The following is an 18,918-nucleotide window of genomic DNA, read 5'->3' as shown; positions in this document are numbered from 1 at the left end:
CAGGTCCAGTCTTAAATGCTACCTCCTCAGGAGGCCTTCTGATGGCCCAGAAAGCTCCCCTCCCCTCAATGTCAGGTTCCTTGCAACACAGGAGCAGCCTCCTTCAAAACACACAACAAACGTGCTCTTTGTGGATTTCATGTCTGTCTGCCCCGATCAGCTGCAAGCCTCCCAAGCAGGATGGGTCCGGCTGATTCACAGCTGTATCCTCAGGGACTGGCACATGGCAAGTGCCAAGGAAATGTCAGTTCCCTCTGCCCCCTCCAGGTCATCCACACTCTGCCTAGGATGTCTCATTTATTCCCTAATAGTCTTTGGCCTCCATCTCCAAATCTGAGAAATGGGACCGCTATGATGCATCCCGGTGTGTTCAGAGGAAGAAACAGAGCTTAATAGTGGGGAGTGGGCTGTCTCCCTGGGAAAGGCTACGTTTGACAAAGAAAGGGGCTCTCAGAGGCCAGAGACCAGCACCACGTCCATGCTGGGATAGAATGCAGAGGAAGGAGCTGAGTGCCATGGCTCTCGCCTGTAATTCCAGCACTTTGGGAGGCTGAGGTGTGTGGATTGCTGGAGGTCAGGAGTTGAGACCAGCCTGGACAACATGATGAAACTCCATCTCTATTAAAATACAAAAATTAGCTGGGCGTGGTGGTGCACGCCCGTAATCCCAGCTACTTGGGAGGCTAGGGCAGGAGAATCACTTGAACTTGGGAGGTGGAGGTTGCAGTGAGCTGAGATCGCACCGTTGCATTCCAAGTCTGGGTGACAGAGCGAGACTCTGTCTCAAGAAAAAAAAAAAAAAAGGAAAAAAAAAAGAATATGGAGGAAGAGACAAGGGCACTAGGGGAGACAGGAAGCCTGGGGGTGGTTGGGGGTAGGCAGACTCATGGGGAAACCTAAAACCCTTTCCCCCCAGGCTGCTCCTTGGGCTCTGGGTAGAGGGTCGCTCATCAGGACCCCTACCCTACCCTGGATGGAGAAGATCCCCAACCCGTGCCCCCATCCTGGTGCACCTCCCAGCCCGCGCCATACCAGAGGGCTTGCCTGTCTATGCCCAGGCAGCGATAGAAGCAGCGCGTCCTCCATGCGAGGCCCTGCCCCGAGTGCTTCCTGGGAATTGTTTCAACACTCACCATAATCTCACAAGGGCTGTGCTATTATTATCCCCATTTTACAGATGAGGAAATAGCAGCTGGGTAGGGTTTGGGGAACATGCCCAGGTATTCTCTGCTTGTAAGTGGCAGAGTTGAGCTTCACACTCAGCAGGTCTGACTTCACCGCATGCTCTCGGCTCCTCCCTCCGCCACATTCCCACCGGACTTGGCCTGTCCCAGGACAACCCACTCTTGGCCCTACAGGAGCATTGGGGTGAGGGGTGTAGCGGGGCGAGGGTGATAAAGAGGAGCTGGAGGGACAGCGAGGAGGCCCCTTTGGCCGAGGGCACCAGGCATCTGTTCATGAAAGGCTGGCGTGTGCTGGGTCCACAAACACTCCCCCGTCTACACTTACCCCCAGGATGAGCTCATCTACTCTTGGGTTTAAATCCCATCTCTACACCAACGACTTCCAAATTTTTATTTCCAGCCCGCCTTCCCCCTGAGCTCCTGACTTGCATCACCAAACTGCCAGTTGACATCTTCCACTCAGAAGTCTAACAGGCATCTCAGGCTCAATATGTTCAGAACCAAACCCTGGTCTTCCCCCGTCCCCCCAGTCTGCTCCTCCTTACTCTTCCCGACTCTGTTAATGGCACCAACACCCACCCGGGATCTCAGGTCAAAATCCCAGACGTCATCATTGATTCCTCCTTCCTCACTCTCCACATTCATCCTTCAGTAGGACTTCCTCCAAAATATATCCTGAAACCCACCCACCGTTCTCCTTCTCGTTGCAGCTAAAGCCCTCGTTCAGGACCCCCACTACCCTCTGCCCACTGCAGCAGCCTCCCCACTACTCTCCTGCCTTTTCCCTCACCCCCTCCCCAAGTCACACCCTTGCTAGAATCAGTTCAAGTCACTCCACTACTAAAAAGCTTCCCACAAGCGAGAAAATAAACCCAAACTCCTCACTCCTCGTGGCCTAAGGGATTTGTAGATCTAGCCCCTGCCTGTCTTTCAGGTCCTGTCTCCCCCTTGCTAGCGAAACACCAGCTACAGGGGGTCCTTTCTGTTCCTCAAAGGCACCAAATTCTTTGCTACCCTAGGGCCTTTGCACCTTTCCCTCGGCCCGGAACTCTCCCACCCTGGCAAGTTACACAGCTTCTCATCCCTCGGTTCTCATCTCAGATGCCACCTCCTCCTGGAGACTTCTGACCTCCCTTGGGAGAGCAGCCCCGCTCCCCTCCCTGACGTTGACCACATTTTCCAGTTGACTTCTGAGTTTCTCCCTCTGCAATGCCGAGCTTTGGTCTTTTCCACCATAGTGCCGAGACATCGTGCACCCTCCACAAATGTTTGCTAAATGACTGAATGAATTGGCCTCAGTTTTCCCTTCTGTAAAAGGGAAGTGGGTGAAGAAAGAGTATAGACCCAGACAAGTTCTAGCAGCATCCTGGGCAGCTGCAACGCTACCTCCACTGCAGAGCTGACAGCAAGATCCTCCTGAGCGCCCAGAAGCCCGGGTGGACCTGGGGCAACTCTGATGTCTTTTCCTCTGAAGCCTTTTCCCTGGGGGATGGGCTCCTGGGAAGCCCCAGGAGACAGAATGGCTGTTACTATGCTCACCAGGCTGGGGACTGAGCTCTGTTGGAGAGGTCAGGAGCCCTTGAAGGAGCTGGCAGGCTGAGATGGTGGAACCCACTGAGCCTCAGTTTCCCTGGTCTTCTCACTAGCTTTCAGGGGATCATGAATGCTTTCCTGCCTACTCCTTCACATCAACCTAAGCCCCCTCCCCTGCCCTGAGCCTGCATCTGGACACCCTGCACATCCTCCTGCGGGGACCATGGCCAAGGACATCGGGGTGCAGAGGGCAGCCAGAGGGCCCAGACCTCCTGGGGTACAGTCCACACCCTGCTCTGCCACCCAGCCAGCAAGTACTTGCTGAAATCTGCCGTGGTCAGGGCTGGCCCCTGCATCATGGGCTCCAGGAGGGCAGGGGCTTGGCATGCAGGTCCCCAAGCCTAATTGGCTATCAATGCCCTGTACTGCATGTTTACAAAAGTACCTTTCCACCCATGAACTCAGTGGAGCCCACAGTCACCTTCTCAGGAAGGCAGGGCAGCGGCTGTCAGCGTTCCCATTCCACAGATGGGGAAATGGAGACCCGCCCATCCGCTCGTCCCTGTGCCTGGTGCAGGACCTGGCTCTCAGAGGATGTGCAGCGCCAAGATTAGGAACTGGGCTTTGGATTTTAACAGCTGCTGCCCTTCCTGAATGTGTGACCTTGGGCAAGGCATCTAACCTCCAGGGTCTCAGTTTCCTCATCTGTAGGATGGGCATCATGGTACCTGCCTCTTGGGAGCTCCTGTGAGCCTATGACTGACTCAGCTTAGGGGGGTGCATAGGATGGGCTCAGTAGATAGGGGCTGAAATCACCAGTTGGTCCCCTCCCTACCCCAAGCCCGGAGCACGTAGCCTGGCGTGGGGCAGGAATTCAGCCGACCTTCAAAGGAGGAGAGGTAGGAATATGGTTTCTCAACTCTAAACTGTTGGCTGTCCCTGACTGCCGGCCCTTGGGGAAGGGGCTCATTGTGTGTCTCTTGCCTGGGTCTCTGCAGCTCTGGGGGTCATGTGATCAGAAGGGGGGGTTCTGCAGGAGCCATGGGAGAGAGAGATGCCTCCCCCTCTGCTGACCAGATGGGCACGGCCGCCTCCACGATGGCATTCCAACATCCCACACGTACATGGCTCCAGTCAGGCCCTCTCCCTCTCACCTCCAGGCTGGCATGGGTTTCCCAGGACATTTGAGGGGCAGGAACAACCATCCAGTCCCACTGTCCATGTTAGAGATGGGGACACTAAGGCTCAGAGAGGGCAAGTGACTTGCCTGAGGTTTTGCAGCAGAACCTGGCTTGGACAGAACTGCTGTCCCTCTGCGGAGAAGGACCCCTGCCTCCCTCTCCCATGTGCCAGTCACTTTTTTGGCCCTGAAGGTCATTGGAAGGAAGCAAGGGTTTCTGAAGAAGATGGGGGGGAGATGAAAGAGGAAGTCAGTGTAAACTCTCTCACTTCATCTCCCAGTCTGCCCAGGCCCCCATCCCACCTCCAGTACCTGGAGAGCTCCTATCTTTCCTCTCTCTCCTCAGCACCAGAAAAACTATTTCTTCCTCCCTTTGGGGGTTTGGGGAGAGCCTGGGGGTCACGACCCTGCCTGCCCCTGTAAACCCAGGACCCTTTGTCTTTGTGGTTGCTCCCCTCTCCGCCACCTAGGCCTCCCAGCGCCTTGTGGGATCAGAGGCGGGAGGGGGATTAGGTTCTGCAAATGGCTCCCCCCTCCCGCCATCCCTGTCTTAGTCATCTCTGCCCTCTGCCGCCTCTCCCTCCATCACGATCCCTCTGGCCAGGCCAAGGGGAGGGCGACACTGAGAGGCGCCCCCCACCCAGGGGCCGTGGCGAAGCAAGGGGCCGGCTGCTCAGAAAAGGATAAGAAGTGGTTTCTCCTCCCCTCTTCCCTTCCTCATCCTGCAGCCCGCGCCTCCCCCCTCCACCGCGCTGCGCACGGATGGCGGCGGGAGCCGCAGAGGTGTGTGTGTGCCGGGGGGGGGGGAGGCCGTACCGGGTCCTCGATGCCCACGGGACTACGTCCTCTTCTAGGGACTGGGGTGGGGGGCTGACCCCAGCCACGGCCCAGGAATTCCCACGGGGGTAGGAGGATGTCCCCCATAGAGTCCGGTGGGGGGGCCGCTACCCCCGGGTGTTGCCCGCTCCATGGGACTCCCGGAGCCCAACGGAGGAGCTGAGTAATGCGGGCTCTCTCCATGTCCATGTTGGGGGCGGGGGGCAGCCCTTTGGCCGGGGCTTCTGGCAGAGCGTTGTCTGCCCTAAAGGATGGGACGAAGGAGGGGGCGTGATTCGGCAGCCGGAGGCTTGAGGACGTTTGCAGACTAGCGGGGGGCGCTGCTGCCCGGAGGGGCTCTCGAGGTGGGGAGGGCCGCCTCGCTCCGGCTGGGGGTGGGGGGCGCGCCGGCCGCGGGTGCAGCGTCGGGGGCTGCGAGGTCGCCGCGCCGTCGGTGCCCCGGGCAGGGACTCCAGGGATCCCGGGGGTCGGGGGTCGGCGCCTGGGGTCGCGCCGCGCCTACCTGCCTACGAAATTCTCGAGCACCGAGCTCTTGCCGGCGCTCTGGCCGCCCACCACGGCGATCTGCGGCAGGTCGAGGTCCGCGTTCTGGCCGATGGCAGAGAAGGCGTCTTGCAGCCGGTTGACCAGCGGGATGAGATCTTCCATGCCGCGGTTGCCCATGGCTGCGGCGGGCCCCGCAGGCTGCGATCCGGCTGCAGCTCGCGCTCCCGGCTCCGACTCCGGCTCCGCCGCTGCAGCCTTGCGCCCCGACTGCCTGAGCCGCGCGGCCCCCGCCCCTCGGGGATCGGAGCGAGCACCGCTCCCGGAAGCCGCCAGGGGGAGCCCGCGACGCTGAGGGCCGGCCGCCGTGCGCAGGCGCCGCCCGCGGCACCATGGGTGTCGTAGTTTTAACCTTCTGCGGCTTTCGGGGTGCTTTAGCAGTGTCTAGGGTGCGCGGACGGATGCTGCGCAGAATATATTTGTCAATGGGTGGGGTCTCACTCCTAGTACCAGGCCTCTTGGATAGTGGTCATGGCTGTTTCACTCTATCTTACCGATGAGGAAACTGAGGCCTGGAGAGTAGATGGGCTTCCTCTGAGGTCACAGCTTCCTGACCCGGAGTTCCCCTTCACCTCGCGGCTTTCTACCCCTAGATCCTGACTCTGATCTCCAACATGTCCCTTTCTGCCTTTGGTCCTCAGTTTCCTTGTTTCTAGAAGGAGGAATTTGGAGCATGAATTCAACAAATATTTACTAGGTACCTGCTAGAAGCCAGGCCCTGTCCTAGGCACTGAAGATTGAGCAACGAATAAGACAGCCAAGGCCTCTGCCCTCATAGATCTTGCATCAAGCTGGTGAGACCGACAGTAAATGAATAAGCAGATACACGAAATAGTAAAAATGAAAATAGTTTGTAGTAAGAGGGATGGAGGAAATAAACAGTGTGAAAAAAGCTATCATTGTGGGTGTGGAAAGTTCACATTGACTTGGGAGGAGTCTGGGGGGACTTCTCTGCAGAAGTGACATTTAAGAAGAGACCAGAACGATGAGAAGGAGCCAGCAGCAAGCAGATCGGGGGAAGAGCATGCCAGGCTGAATGACCAGCAAGTGCAGAGGCCCTGACGCCTGAAAGGCCCTTCTTGGGAGAGTTGGAAGCTCTTGCCCTAGAGAGTGGAAATCTTTGCTCCAGCCCATCAGGATGGTGGTAAAACAGCATAAAACAGTGGGATTCGGCCGGGCGAGGTGGCTCATGCCTGTAATCCCAGCACTTTGGGAGGCCGAGGCGGGCGGATCACGAGGTCAGGAGATCGAGACCATCCTGGCTAACAGGTCTCTACTAAAAATACAAAAAATTAGCCGGGCGTGGTGGCGGGCGTCTGTGGTCCCAGCTACTCAGGAGGCTGAGGCAGGAGAATGGCATGAACCCGGGAGGCGAAGCTTGCAGTGAGCCGAGATCGCGCCACTGCACTTCAGCCTGGGCGATAGGCTCCATCTCAAAAAAAAAAAAAAAAAAAGCGGTGGGATTCAAATCCAAGGCTCCTACAATCCTGCCCTGCTTACCCTTTCACACGGAGAGACCATGGGGCCCTGAGCCCAGCCATCCACCTCTGCATTTAAGAAACCTAATTAGTATTCATGGCGGAGGCTAGGAAGGGAAGGCTAGCCTACACTGTGCTTATGGGGAGTCAGTGAGTCATTTCCCTGTGCTGTGAACAGTGTGGGGGCACTGCTGACAAAGTGGTCTGTGAATTGAAGACTGTTCATTTACTCATCCATTTAATGCGTATTTGTTGAGCCAGGTACTACGCTAGACTCCAGAGATAAAGCAGTGAGCAAAATGGACAAAGTCCTTACCCACATGTGGCTGACAATTCAGTGGAAAAAGACAGACAATATGCAAATAGGGCAATACCGATGGCCCTGTTAGATGCCGTGCCCTGCAGACCCAGAAAGCAGGGGTGGGGTAGGGTGGTGTTGCTATTGTGAAGATGGTGATCAGAGAGTGACCCTTGTGGGGAGAAATCTTCGAGGCAGGCATGGAGAACAAGCAGGCCCTCTCCCTAGTAGCACAAGGGAGTGGATTAGGAGCCTAATCTGGGCCTTAAACAAGCGGCATGACCCAGGTCCCTCCACGTCTCTGAACCTCAGTTAACTAATCTGGATAATGGGGATAATAATAGATCAAATGCCTGTGTAGGGTACAGCCCAGGCCTGGTGCTCAGGGGGCCCTTATTAAGCTGCAGCTGTGAGGATGCCAATGATGACAGCTCACCAGACAGCTGGAGCATCAGTGCCACACAACTTGCATCCTGGCAGCTGTTCCATGCCAACCTGTTATTATGCTCTGAGGACAAAAGAAGGCAGAGATAGGAGCCTGGATGAGTGGCACCAGGAGGGGGTGCAGTTTATAGATGTCTGCCTAGAGGACATCATGGCAGGCTTTTAATATTATTTATTTATTTATTTATTTATTTATTTTATTTGTTTTTGAGACGGAGCCTCACTCTGCCACCAGGCTGGAGTGCAGTGGCGCGACCTCAGCTCACTGCAACCTCTGCCTCCTGGGTTCAAGCGATTCTCCTGCCTCAGCCTCCCGAGTAGCTGGGATTACAGGCATGTGCCACCACCACGCCTAGCTAATTTTTGTATTTTTTGTTTGTTTGTTTTTTGAGGCGGAATCTCACTCTGTTGCCCAGGCTGAAGTGCAGTGATGCGATCTTGGCTCACTGCAACCTCCATCTCCTGGGTTCAAGCGATTCTCCTGCCTCAGCCTCCCAAGTAGCTGGGACTACAGGCACGTGCCACCACACTTGACTAATTTTTTTGTATTTTTAGTAGAGATAGGGTTTCACCGTGTTAGCCAAGATGGGTTCGATCTCCTGACCTTATGATTTGCCCGCCTCTACCTCCAAAAGTGCTGGGATTACAGGTGTGAGCCACCATGCCCGGCCGATTTTTGTATTTTTAGTAGAGACGGGGTTTCACCATGTTGGCCGGGATGGTCTTGATCTCTTGACCTTGTGATCTGCCTGCCTCAGCCTCCCAAAGTGTTGGGATTACAGGCATGAGCTACTGCACCCAAACTTTTTATTTATTTATTTATTTATTTATTTGAGACGTAGTCTCACTCTGTCTCCCAGGCTGGAGTGCAGTGTCGTGATCTCAGCTCATTGTAACCTCCGACTACCGGGTTCAAGTGATTCTCCTGCCTCAGCCTCCCAAGTAGCTGGGACTACAGTTGTGTGCCACCACACCCGGCTAATTTTTTGTATTTCTTTCTTTCTTTTTGAGATGGAGTCTTGCTCTGTCACTCAGGCTAGAGTGCAGTGGTGTGATCTCAGCTCACTGCAACCTCTCCCTCTCTGGTTCAAGGAATTTTCCTGCCTCAACCTCCTAAGTAGCTGGGATTACAGGCACTCGCCACCGTGCCCAGCTAATTTTTGTATTTTTAGTAGAGACGGGGTTTCACCATCTTGGCCAGGCTGGTCTCAAACTCCTGATCTCGTGATCTGCCCGCCTCGGCCTCCTAAAATGCTGAGATTATAGCTGTGAACCACCATGCCCAGCCAGCTTTTATTATTTTTACTTTTTTCCCCCTAATTGCAATATTGAAAGTTATTGTAAAACCAGACTTCACACAAGTATTTAAAAACTTCTGGTCATCCTCTCACCTAGAGATAACCACTATAGCTTAGGTTTTATTATCTGGCTTTGTTTTTCATATATATACATATTCATTTTGTTTCATTTTGTTTTTACAGAAATGAGATCATACTAAGTATCCTATACTGCTGTATCACTGACACCAGGCCAGCAGCCTGGCATCACATAGAGTTGGTTGAAAAGAAGAATCTCGGCCGGGCGCGGTGGCTCAAGCCTGTAATCCCAGCACTTTGGGAGGCCGAGACGGGCGGATCACAAGGTCAGGAGATCGAGACCATCCTGGCTAACACGGTGAAACCCCGTCTGTACTAAAAATACAAAAAACTAGCCGGGCGAGGTGGCGGGCGCCTGTAGTCCCAGCTACTTGGGAGGCTGAGGCAGGAGAACGGCGGGAACCCGGGAGGCGGAGCTTGCAGTGAGCTGAGATCCGGCCACTGCACTCCAGCCTGGGTGACGGAGCAAGACTCCACCTCAAAAAAAAAAAAAAAAAAAGAAGAATCTCAGGGCCAGATGTGGTGGCCCACACCCATAATCCCAGCTCTTTGGGAGGCCAAGATGGGTGGATCACTTGAGGCCAGGAGTTCGAGACCAGACTGTCCAACATGGCAAAACCCCGTCTCTACTAAATACACAAAAATTAGCCGGGCACGGTAGCTCCCGCCTGTAATCCCAGGTACTTGGGAAGCTGAGGTGGGAGAATTGCTTGAACCCGGGAGGCAGGGGTGGTGGTTGCATCAAGCCGAGATCATGCCATGCACTCCAGCCTGGGTGACAGAGCAAGACTTCTCAAAAAAAGAAAAGAAAAGAAAAGACAAGACAAGAAAAAAAGAAAAGAAAAGAAAAGAAAAGAAAAGAAAAGAAAAGGCTTCTTGACTCTCTGTTGAGCTCCCAAAGCTTTTTTGTTCTTTGGTTTGTTTTTAGAGATAAGATAAACCTTACTCAGCTGCCCAGGCTGGATTGAGCTGCAGGAGCATAATCGCAGCTCCCTGTGGCCTCAAACTCCTGGGCTCAAGTGAGCTTCCTGCCTCAGTCACCCAAATAGCTGAAACTACAAGAGCACACCACCATGGCCAGTTAGTTAAAACAATTTTTTTTTCTACAGACGGGATCTTGCTTTGTCGCCCAGGTTGGTTTTGAACTCCTGGCTTCAAATGATCCTACTGTTTTGGCCTCCCAAAGTGCTGGCACTATAGGTGTGAGCCACCATCCGTGGCTGAGCTCCCAAAGTTTTGACCACCAACTGTGCCGGGCAAAAATTTTTTTTTTTTTTTTGAGACAGAGTCTTGCTCCAGCTCCAAGCTGGAGTGCAGTGGCGTGATCTCTGCTCACTACAACCTCTGCCTCCCGGGCCTCAAGCAATTCTCCTGCTTCTGCCTCCTGAGTAGCTGGGATTACAGGTGCCCACCATTATGCCCAGCTAATTTTCGTGTTTTTAGTACAGATGGGGTTTCATCATGTTGGCCAGGCTGTCTTTGAACTCCTGGCCTCAAATTACCCACCCGCCTCGGCCTCTCAATGTGCTAAGATTACAGATGTGGGCCACCGCGCCCAGCCCTGGGCAGATTATTAACAGCAGGAGTGTTTACTGGGCATTTCCTCCCAGCCCATTTACTGTGCTGAGGGATTCACCTGTACTGTCTCCCAACCTTGAGAAAGAAGTTTTTTTTTGAGACCGAGTTTTGCTTTTGTCACCCAGGCTGGAGTACAATGGTGCAATCTCAGCTCACTGCAACCTCCACCTCCTAAGTTCAAGTGATTCTCCTGCCTCAGCCTCCCAAGTAGCTGGGATTACAGACATGTGCCACCATGCCCGGCTAATTTTTGTATTTTTAGTAGAGATGGGGTTTCACCATGTTGGCCAGGCTGGTCTCGAACTCCTGACCTCAGGTGATCCACCCACCTCGGCCTCCCAAAGTGCTGGGAGTACAGGTGTGAGCCACCGTGCCCTGCCGAGAAGGAATTTTTATTAGCCTCCTTTGACAGATGAGGAAACTGAGGCACAGAGAGGTTAGTGAAGAACATGTCTGAGGTCACATAGCCAAGAAATGATGGAGTCAAGGTGTGGACGGATGTCAGTTTGACTCAGAGCTTCCCTATTTACATCCTACACTATGCCAGTTCTGGTAATCGATGGTTTTCTCCCAGGGATGCTATGTGGAGAATACATATTTTTAGTGCACATAAAATAAAACATGAGGCTGGGCGCGGTGGCTCAAGCCTGTAATCCCAGCACTTTGGGGGGCCGAGATGGGCGGATCACGAGGTCAGGAGATCGAGACCATCCTGGCTAAAACGGTGAAACCCCGTCTCTACTAAAAATACAAAAAAAAAAAAAAAAAAAAAAAAACCTAGCTGGGCGAGGTGGCAGGCGCCTGTAGTCCCAGCTACTCGGGAGGCTGAGGCAGGAGAATGGCGTAAAACCCGGAAGGCGGAGCTTGCAGTGAGCTGAGATCCAGCCACTGCACTCCAGCCCGGGCGACAGAGCAAGACTCCTTCTCAAAAATAAATAAATAAATAAATAAAAATAAAAAAGTAAAAAATAAAACATGAGCCCTTTCTTTCTTTTTTTTTTTTTTTTGAGATGGAGTCTTGCTCTATCGCCAGGCTGGAGTGCTGTGGTGCCATCTCGGCTCACTGCAACCTCCGCTTCCTGGATTCAAGCAATTCCCCTGTCTCAGCCTCTCAAGTAGCTGGGACTGCAGGCACTCGCCACCAAGCCTGACTAATTTTTTGTATTTTAGTAGAGGTGGGGTTTCACCATGTTGGCCAGGATGGTCTTGATCTCCTGACCTTGTGATCCGCCTGCCTCGGCCTCCCAAAGTACTGGGATTACAGGCATGAGCCACCATGCCTGGCCAAAACATAAGCCCTTTCTGACAGTGCTTGTGTTGTATACTTACACAGTAGGTGCTCAATAAATGCCAGTTGAATTGAGCAGTGGCCTTAGTACATAGCTCCAGGATCAAGTCATCATATTTAGTCACTAAGTCTGCTCTGGGTCTGGCTCTTTGGAGTCATCCATTCATTCATTCATTTTTTCCACAGGTATGGATCGGTGGCTACTTTGTGCCAGATCTCAGCAAGACAACAGGGGGATGAAGAGGTTAATAAGACGCAGGGATCATCCTGCTGGAATGGGAGTCACAGGGGAGGGGTTAAGAGGACCAGGTGCATGGAACAAAGGCACCTGGCACAGCCTGGGGCAGGGTCACTGCTGAGGAAACAGCTGGGTCAGATTGGGCCTTCTCTACATGGTTGCAGGCTGGGCACCAATATTTCCTATGGGCTTTGGGGCTCTGGCAGTCCAGGCGTCTGTGCCTGTACCACCTCATCTCCTGTTGAAGGGCTCCCCGTGAGCCTGGAACAGGGCAGGTGCCCATCTGTGCTGATCATGCCATGGTTAGGTCTGAAGCCAGACTGCCTGGTGCTCAAATCCCACCTCTGTCACTTTCTAACCTGATGACCTTGGACAAGTCATTTTACCTTCCAAAGATTCAGTTTCTTCATCTGTAAAAGGAGGATTATAATAACCCCTAACTCATAGGATTGTGTGAAGGTTCAGTAATGTAATGATAACTTAGGTAAATCATCCAACAGTGCCTGGAACGGTGAATAATGAGAGCTACAAATAGTGTCATTATAACCATCATCACCACTGCACTGTCCAAAGAAACTTCTTCGGTGTTGTGAAGGTAGCCCAGGGTGTGGCTGGATGCGGTAAGGAAGGAGAGAGAGTCTGTTATCCACAAGTCAGTCCTGTCTGGCAGAGATGGCCAAACTAGAGCCCTAAGTCAGGACCTACCCTGGGTCCCCTGGAAGGTAGGGGCAGCAACAAGCTCGTGTCCATCTGGCTATTCCCTGCCTCTGTCCTCTGCCTTTCACACTCCATTTATTTTTAGGAAAAGGCACAGGTGGGCGACAGCCACTGGGGAGGCCACGTGATAAGCATATGGTCTTATATATTTCTCTGCCTCTTGTCTGACTTGGAGCTGTTGCCGAATACAGCCTGTTCCCAGGGATTCTGAGCTGGGGCATCTGGTGGGAGGGCCCACCTTATGACCTATGCTGGGTGTCTCACTGGAACGTGCCTCTGTAGGGTGATGGACATAGATATCAAAGGCACGAAGGGCTACTATGATGAACACTAACCTGAGGAAAGAGGGAGGAAATTGCATCCTGAAGCAATCCATTCATTCACTCATCATTCACTAATTTAATCAGTCTTCACCACACAGACCCGATAACAGACTCTCTCTCCTCCTGAACTGGGTCCCAAGGACATGAGGACAACTTGGCAGGTGCTTTCTACCATCATGGGCACACGACATTGCTGAGGACAGAAATAGTGCAAGGTGGGGAGGTGGTAGGTTACAAGATAAAGAAGCTATAGTCAATAGCCAGTTAGAAAGAGTACTGGGAAAATAGCAATAATAGCTACCATAGAAACCGTTCAAGTACCAGGTGAAGAGGCCTGTGAAACTGTAACTTAACACAAGGCTTGAATAAATAGAGATGTTCACAGCCGGGCGCAGTGGCTCATGCCTGTAATCTCAGCACTTTGAGAGGCTGAGGCAGGGGGATCACGAGATTGAGAGATCAAGACCATCCTGGCCAACATGGTGAAACCCCATCTCTACTAAAAATACAAAACTTAGCCAGGCGTGGTGGCACGCGCCTGTAGTCCCAGCTACTCAGGAGGCTGAGGCAGGAGAATCGCTTGAACCCGGGAAGCAGAAGATCGTGCCACTGCACTCCAGCCTGAAGACAGAGCAAGACTCTGTCTCAAATAAATAAATAAATAAATGAGACATTCACCTCATTCTTTTCTCCTTCCTTCCTTCTTCGTTTTTTTTTTTTTTTTTTGGAGACAGGGTCTCGCTCTGTTGCCAAGGCTGAAGTGCAGTGGTACGATCATGGCTCACTGTAGACTTGACCTCTCTGGCTCAAGTGATCCTCTTACCTCAACCTCCCAAGTAGCTGAGACTACAGGCACGCACCACTATGCCCAGCTAATTTTTAGTTATTTGTAGAAACGGTGATCTCCCTATATTGTCCAGCCTGGTCTCGAATTTCTGGGCTCAAGGAATCCTCCCACCTTGGCCTCTCAAAGTATTGGGATTATAGGTGTGAGTCATAACACCTGGCCCATTTACCTCCTTAAACTGAAAAACTGGGGGTAAAGATGTTAGTTTTTCTCCAATTTAAACATATTTAGTGCAACACCAATCAAAATTCTGATGAGGTCCAGGTTTGGTGGCTCATGCCTGTAACCCCAGCACTTTGGGAGGCCAAGGAGGGCAGATCATCTGAAGTCAGGATTTCGAGACCAGCCTGGCCAACATGATGAAACCCCATCTCTACTAAAAATACAAAAAATGAGCTGGGTGTAGTGGCGCACGCCTGTATTCCCAGCTACTTGGGAAGTTGAGACACAAGAATCACTCAAACCCAGGAGGCAGAGGTTGCAGTGAGCCAAGATTGCACCACTGCACTCCAGTTTGGGCGAGACAGCGAGACTCTGCCTCAAAAACAAACAAAAATTCTGGTGGGATTTCAGAGGCTGGGGAAGGTTTGACAAAATTCTATAAAGTATCTGAAAAAAATACATAATTGGGAATTAGCAAAAATTTTTAAAAGAATGACAATGTCAGGGGCTTGCACTATCAGAGGTAAACATATTCTAAAGCTATAATCATCAAAGTATATGGCATCATCATGAGAAGGGATAGATAGAGTCCATGAGAAGGGATAGATAGATAAAGTACTAGAGCAGAATAGGTCTGGAAGGCCTGGCACAGTGGCTCACGCCTGTAATCCTAACACTTTGGGAGTGTTAGGTGGGTAGATCACTTGAGGTCAGCAGTTCCAGACCAGCCTAGTCAACACAGTGAAACCCCATCTCTACTGAAAATACAAAAATTAGCCAGGTGTGGTGGCGCATGCCTGTAGTCTCAGCTACTCAGGATGCTGAGGCAGGAGAATCACTTAAACCAGGGAGGCAGAGGCTGCAGTGAGCCGAGATCACACCACTGCACTCCAGCCGGGGTGACAGAGCAAAACTCTGTCTCAAAAAAACAAAACAAAAACACGAGTCCACTCCACTATACACCTGGGATGGTAATGTCCCTGCATTTTATAAGCTGGTGAGCTCACTTCACATCATATTGTGGGTGTTTATCCTTTGAAAACATAATTTCTGATGGCTGTGCACTGTTCCTTAAAAGGTGACACCATGACTTATTTAGCTATTCCCCTAAAGTTGATTCTTTTCCAGACAACTATTATAAATAATGTTTTGGCTGAGTGTGGTGGCTCACACCTGTAATCTCAGCACTTTGGGAGACCATGGCAGAAGAATCACTTGAGCCTATGAGTTCAAGACCAGCCTGGGCAACATAGTGAAACCCTTGTCTTTAAAAAAAAAATACAAAAATTAGCTGGGCATAGTGGCATGGGCCTGTAGTCCCAGCTGCTCAGGAGGCTGCGGTAGGAGGCTCCATTGAGCCAGCGAGGGAAAGGCTGCAGTGAGCTGTGAGCTGTGATCGTTCCACTGCACTCCAGACTGGGAGAGTAAGACCATATCTCTTTTTTGTTTTGTTTTGTTTTGAGACAGAGTTTTGCTCTTGTTTCCCAGGCTGGAGTGCAATAGCACGATCTTGGCTCACTACAACCTCCGCCTCCCAGGTTCAAGCGATTCTCCTACCTCAGTCTCCTGAGTAACTGGGATTACAGGTGCCCACCACCACGCCCAGCTAATTTTTTGTATTTTTAGTAGAGACAGGGTTTCACTACGTTGGCCAGGTTGGTCTCGAACTCCTGACCTCAGGCGATTCACCCACCTTAGCCTCCCAAAGTGCTGGAATTACAGGCGTAAGCCACCGCGCCCAGCTGACCCTGTCTTAAAAAAAAAAAAAAAAGAAATAAAGAAAAAAGAAAAAAATATATAAATGTTTCCATGAACAACCTGCTATCTTGTAAAAGTCTCATTTCTGATTATTTTCTTAGGCTAGACTCCTACAAGTGGTATTACTGGGTCAAAGGTGCAAGATTCCTTTTTTTTTTTCGACATGGAGTTTCGCTCTTGTCACCCAGGCTGGAGTGCAATGGTGCAATCTTGGCTCACTGCAACCTCTGGCTCCCGGGTTCAAGCAATTCTCCTGCCTCAGTCTCCCGAGTAGCTGGGATTACAGGCGTCTGCCACCATGCCCGGCTAAGTTTTGTATTTTTAGTAGAGATGGGGTTTCACCATGTTGGCCAGGCTGGTCTTCAACTCCTGACCTCAGGTGATCCGCCTGCCTCGGCCTCCCAAAGTGCTGGGATTACAGGCGTGAGCCACCACATCAGCCCAAGATTCTTGATATAAAATTTGCAAATTGCTTTCCAGAAAGATGAACCAACACAGGAAGTTAGTGCTGGCTTTCCACCTTCACCAGCACAAGCATTATTTTTAGTTTTTTCACTTTGGCAATTTGTTAAGCTACTTCTGTGCCAGGTGCCAGTGCTAAGCATTATGTAATGTCATCCTTACCACCCCGGGAGGGGGCACACATTTCACCAAGGAGGAAACTAGCTAAGAGGCCTCTCCGCCAGCCAGTGTCACCTAGTCACAAGGCAGGGGAGTCACGATTCAATTCTGGACTTCTCCAACGCTAGCACCCAGATCAAGGTGTCAACGTGCTTGCTTGGCAGCCTGGGCAGTCTTTTATTTTTATTTTTTGAAATGGAGTCTTGCTCTGTTGTCCAGGCTAGAATGCAGTGACGTGATCTTGGCTGCAACATCTGCCTCCTGGGTTCAAGCGATTCTTCTGCCTCAGCCTCCCGAGTAGTTGAGATTACAGGCGCCCGCCACCACATCCGGCTAATTTTTTTTTTTTTGTATTTTTAGTAGAGACGTAGTTTTACCATGTTGGCCAGGCTGGTTTTGAACCCCTGATCTTAAGTGATCCACTCGCCTGGAGCTCCCAAAGTGCTGGGATTACAGGGGTGAGCCACTGTGCCCAGTAGAGCCTGGGCAGTCTTGACTCGCCCATCTCTCCTCACTGCTTCCGTCTTGGTTTTCAAGGGAACGGGTTTTCTAATGGCAGATTTGATGCTGTCACTCATGAGGTTCACACCCTTTTCCAGTGCTCCCTACCCTTAGGGGATAAAGCCTACTCCTCAGCCCAGCGTTCCAAGTCCCCACCCTCCAGGCTACATGTTCACCCATAAGCGCCGACGTCCCCCGGGCCCCGGACGCGCTCCGGCCTCCCCGAGTCACTTTCGCGCCTCTAAGTCCTAGCTCTTAGGCAACTAGTCCAGGCCGAGTTAGGCTCCTCGGCCGCAACTCGTCTGCCGCAGAGCCAGTCCAGAGCTTTGGAGCGGTGCTCGGCACATGACTGCAGTAATTTATGGACACGCAAGTTCTACTGCCCGAGCACCCTCAGTCAACGCGCTCCGCCTGCCCTGGTCCGCGCGCCGCCAGCGCCCCCACGCGCCCTGCCCGCCCAACGTCGGCGCGGAAGGCTGGGCGAGGAGTCGCCGGGCTGTGACACGCGCAAAGCAGGGAGCCACAGAGAAGGGAGACTGAACTGCTACTTAGTCCAGGAGAGGTGGCTCACCCCTGTAATCCCAGCACTTTGGGAGGCCAAGGCAGGCGGATCACTTGAGGTCAGGAGTTCGAGACTAGCCTCACCAACATGGTGAAGCCCCGTCTCTATTAAAAAATACAAAAACTAGCCGGGAGTGGTGGCCCGCGCCTGTAGTCCTAGGTATTCCGGAAGCTGAGGGCGGGGGGACCACTTGAACCCAGGAGACAGAGGTTGTGGTGAGCCCAGATGGCGCCACCGTACTTCAGCCTGGGCGACAGAGTGAGACTCCGTCTCAAAAAAATAAAAAATAAATAAAAGAATTACTACTTAGTAGCCAAGGATTGTTACGGCGCGGGGACGGGGGATACAGTGGTTGTTAAAGGGGTCCTTGGGGGCGGGACCATTTTAGGTGCAGGATAAGGGAGCAGGGCTCTCTTTGTCTCTCCCTTTCTTTTTAAAATTTTTATTTTTTAATATTTATTTATTTATTTATTTTTTGAGACGGAGTCTCCCTCTGTCGCCAGGCTGGAGGGCAGTGGCGCGATCTCGGCTCACTGCAACCTCCGCCTCCCGGGTTCAAGGAATTCTCCTGCCTCAGCCTCCCGAGTAGCTGGGACTACAGGCAGGCACCACCATGCCGGCTAATTTTTTTTGTATTTTTAGTAGAGACGGGGTTTCACCATGTTGGCCAGGATAGTCTAAATCTCTTGACCTCGTGATCCGCCCGCCTCGGCCACCACGCCCGGACTATTTATTTTTTTGACAGCTCTTGCTCTGTCGCTCGGGCTGGAGTGCAGTGGCGCGATCTCTGCTCACTGCAGCCTGTGCCTCGCGGGCTCAAGTGATCCTCTTGTCTTAACCTTCCGAGTAGCTGGGACTACAGACGCCCGCCACTACGCCCGGCTAATGTTTGTATTTTTTGTAGAGAGGGATTTCACCATGTTGCTCAGGCTGGTCTCGAACTCCTGGGCTCAATCGATCCTACAGCCTCGGCCTCCCAGAGTACTGAGATTACAGGCAGGAGCCACCGTGCCCGGCCCCTAGGGTTGTTTTTTGATAATTGGACTCGACCTTCCTCACGCACTCCTTCCTTAGCCAAATTTACTGAGAAAGGACTTTGAGGTGGACTCCCCCTCCACCCCTCCGTGGGCAAACTCCTGCCGGACTGTAAGACCTTGGCCGTCCTGTCGCCTGGCCTGGGTCCCTCGAATGAATGTACACCCGCCAACTGCGCGCCCTCTCCCACCGCAGCCCCGCGCCGGGCCCCAGGATCGCAGGACCGCGGGGGCCGCAGGGAGGTCGGTTGGGAACAGGTCCTTCTGGAAGTCCCCCTCGATGCCCCCGCGGGATGGCTGACCCTTCCGGGCGGCAGACGGACCTTGGTCTCCGAGCCTCCCCTTCGCGATGCGGAGGACGCGGTTCGGAAGGTGTGCGCCGCCCACGACCCTTTCGCACCTGCTCGCGCTCCGCA

At 52.6% G+C, this 18,918-nt stretch overlaps 1 protein-coding gene and 1 long non-coding RNA gene across 20 annotated transcripts in view; one reads left to right on the top strand and one right to left on the bottom strand.

Moving 5' to 3' along the window:
* DNM1 (dynamin 1) overlaps window positions 1–5,520 on the bottom strand; it is a 54,225-nt gene extending 48,705 nt beyond the window's left edge. For 15 of the 19 annotated variants that reach the window (XR_004432753.1, XR_004432757.1, XR_004432752.1 and 12 more), the window contains exon 1: window positions 5,237–5,520. Coding sequence is in view for 13 of the 19 variants with exons in the window: in XM_033192320.1 (XP_033048211.1) it covers window positions 5,237–5,397 (161 nt within the window). In the remaining 6 variants the exon portion in view is untranslated. The remainder of the gene's footprint in view (window positions 1–5,236) is intronic. The other 4 variants (XM_033192272.1, XM_033192299.1, XM_033192347.1 and 1 more) reach the window with 1 other exon arrangement.
* On the top strand, window positions 4,451–9,130 carry LOC117072355. The gene is made up of 3 exons (XR_004432759.1): window positions 4,451–4,680; window positions 5,919–6,071; window positions 8,979–9,130. It is a non-coding gene; the product is annotated as an uncharacterized LOC117072355 (long non-coding RNA).
* Window positions 9,131–18,918: the final 9,788 nt, after the last annotated feature.

The sequence above is a fragment of the Trachypithecus francoisi genome, unplaced genomic scaffold (assembly GCF_009764315.1).
Source record: "Trachypithecus francoisi isolate TF-2019V2 unplaced genomic scaffold, Tfra_2.0 Contig01585, whole genome shotgun sequence".
NCBI lineage: Eukaryota > Metazoa > Chordata > Mammalia > Primates > Cercopithecidae > Trachypithecus > Trachypithecus francoisi.
This window is presented reverse-complemented; position numbering and strand designations above follow the sequence as displayed.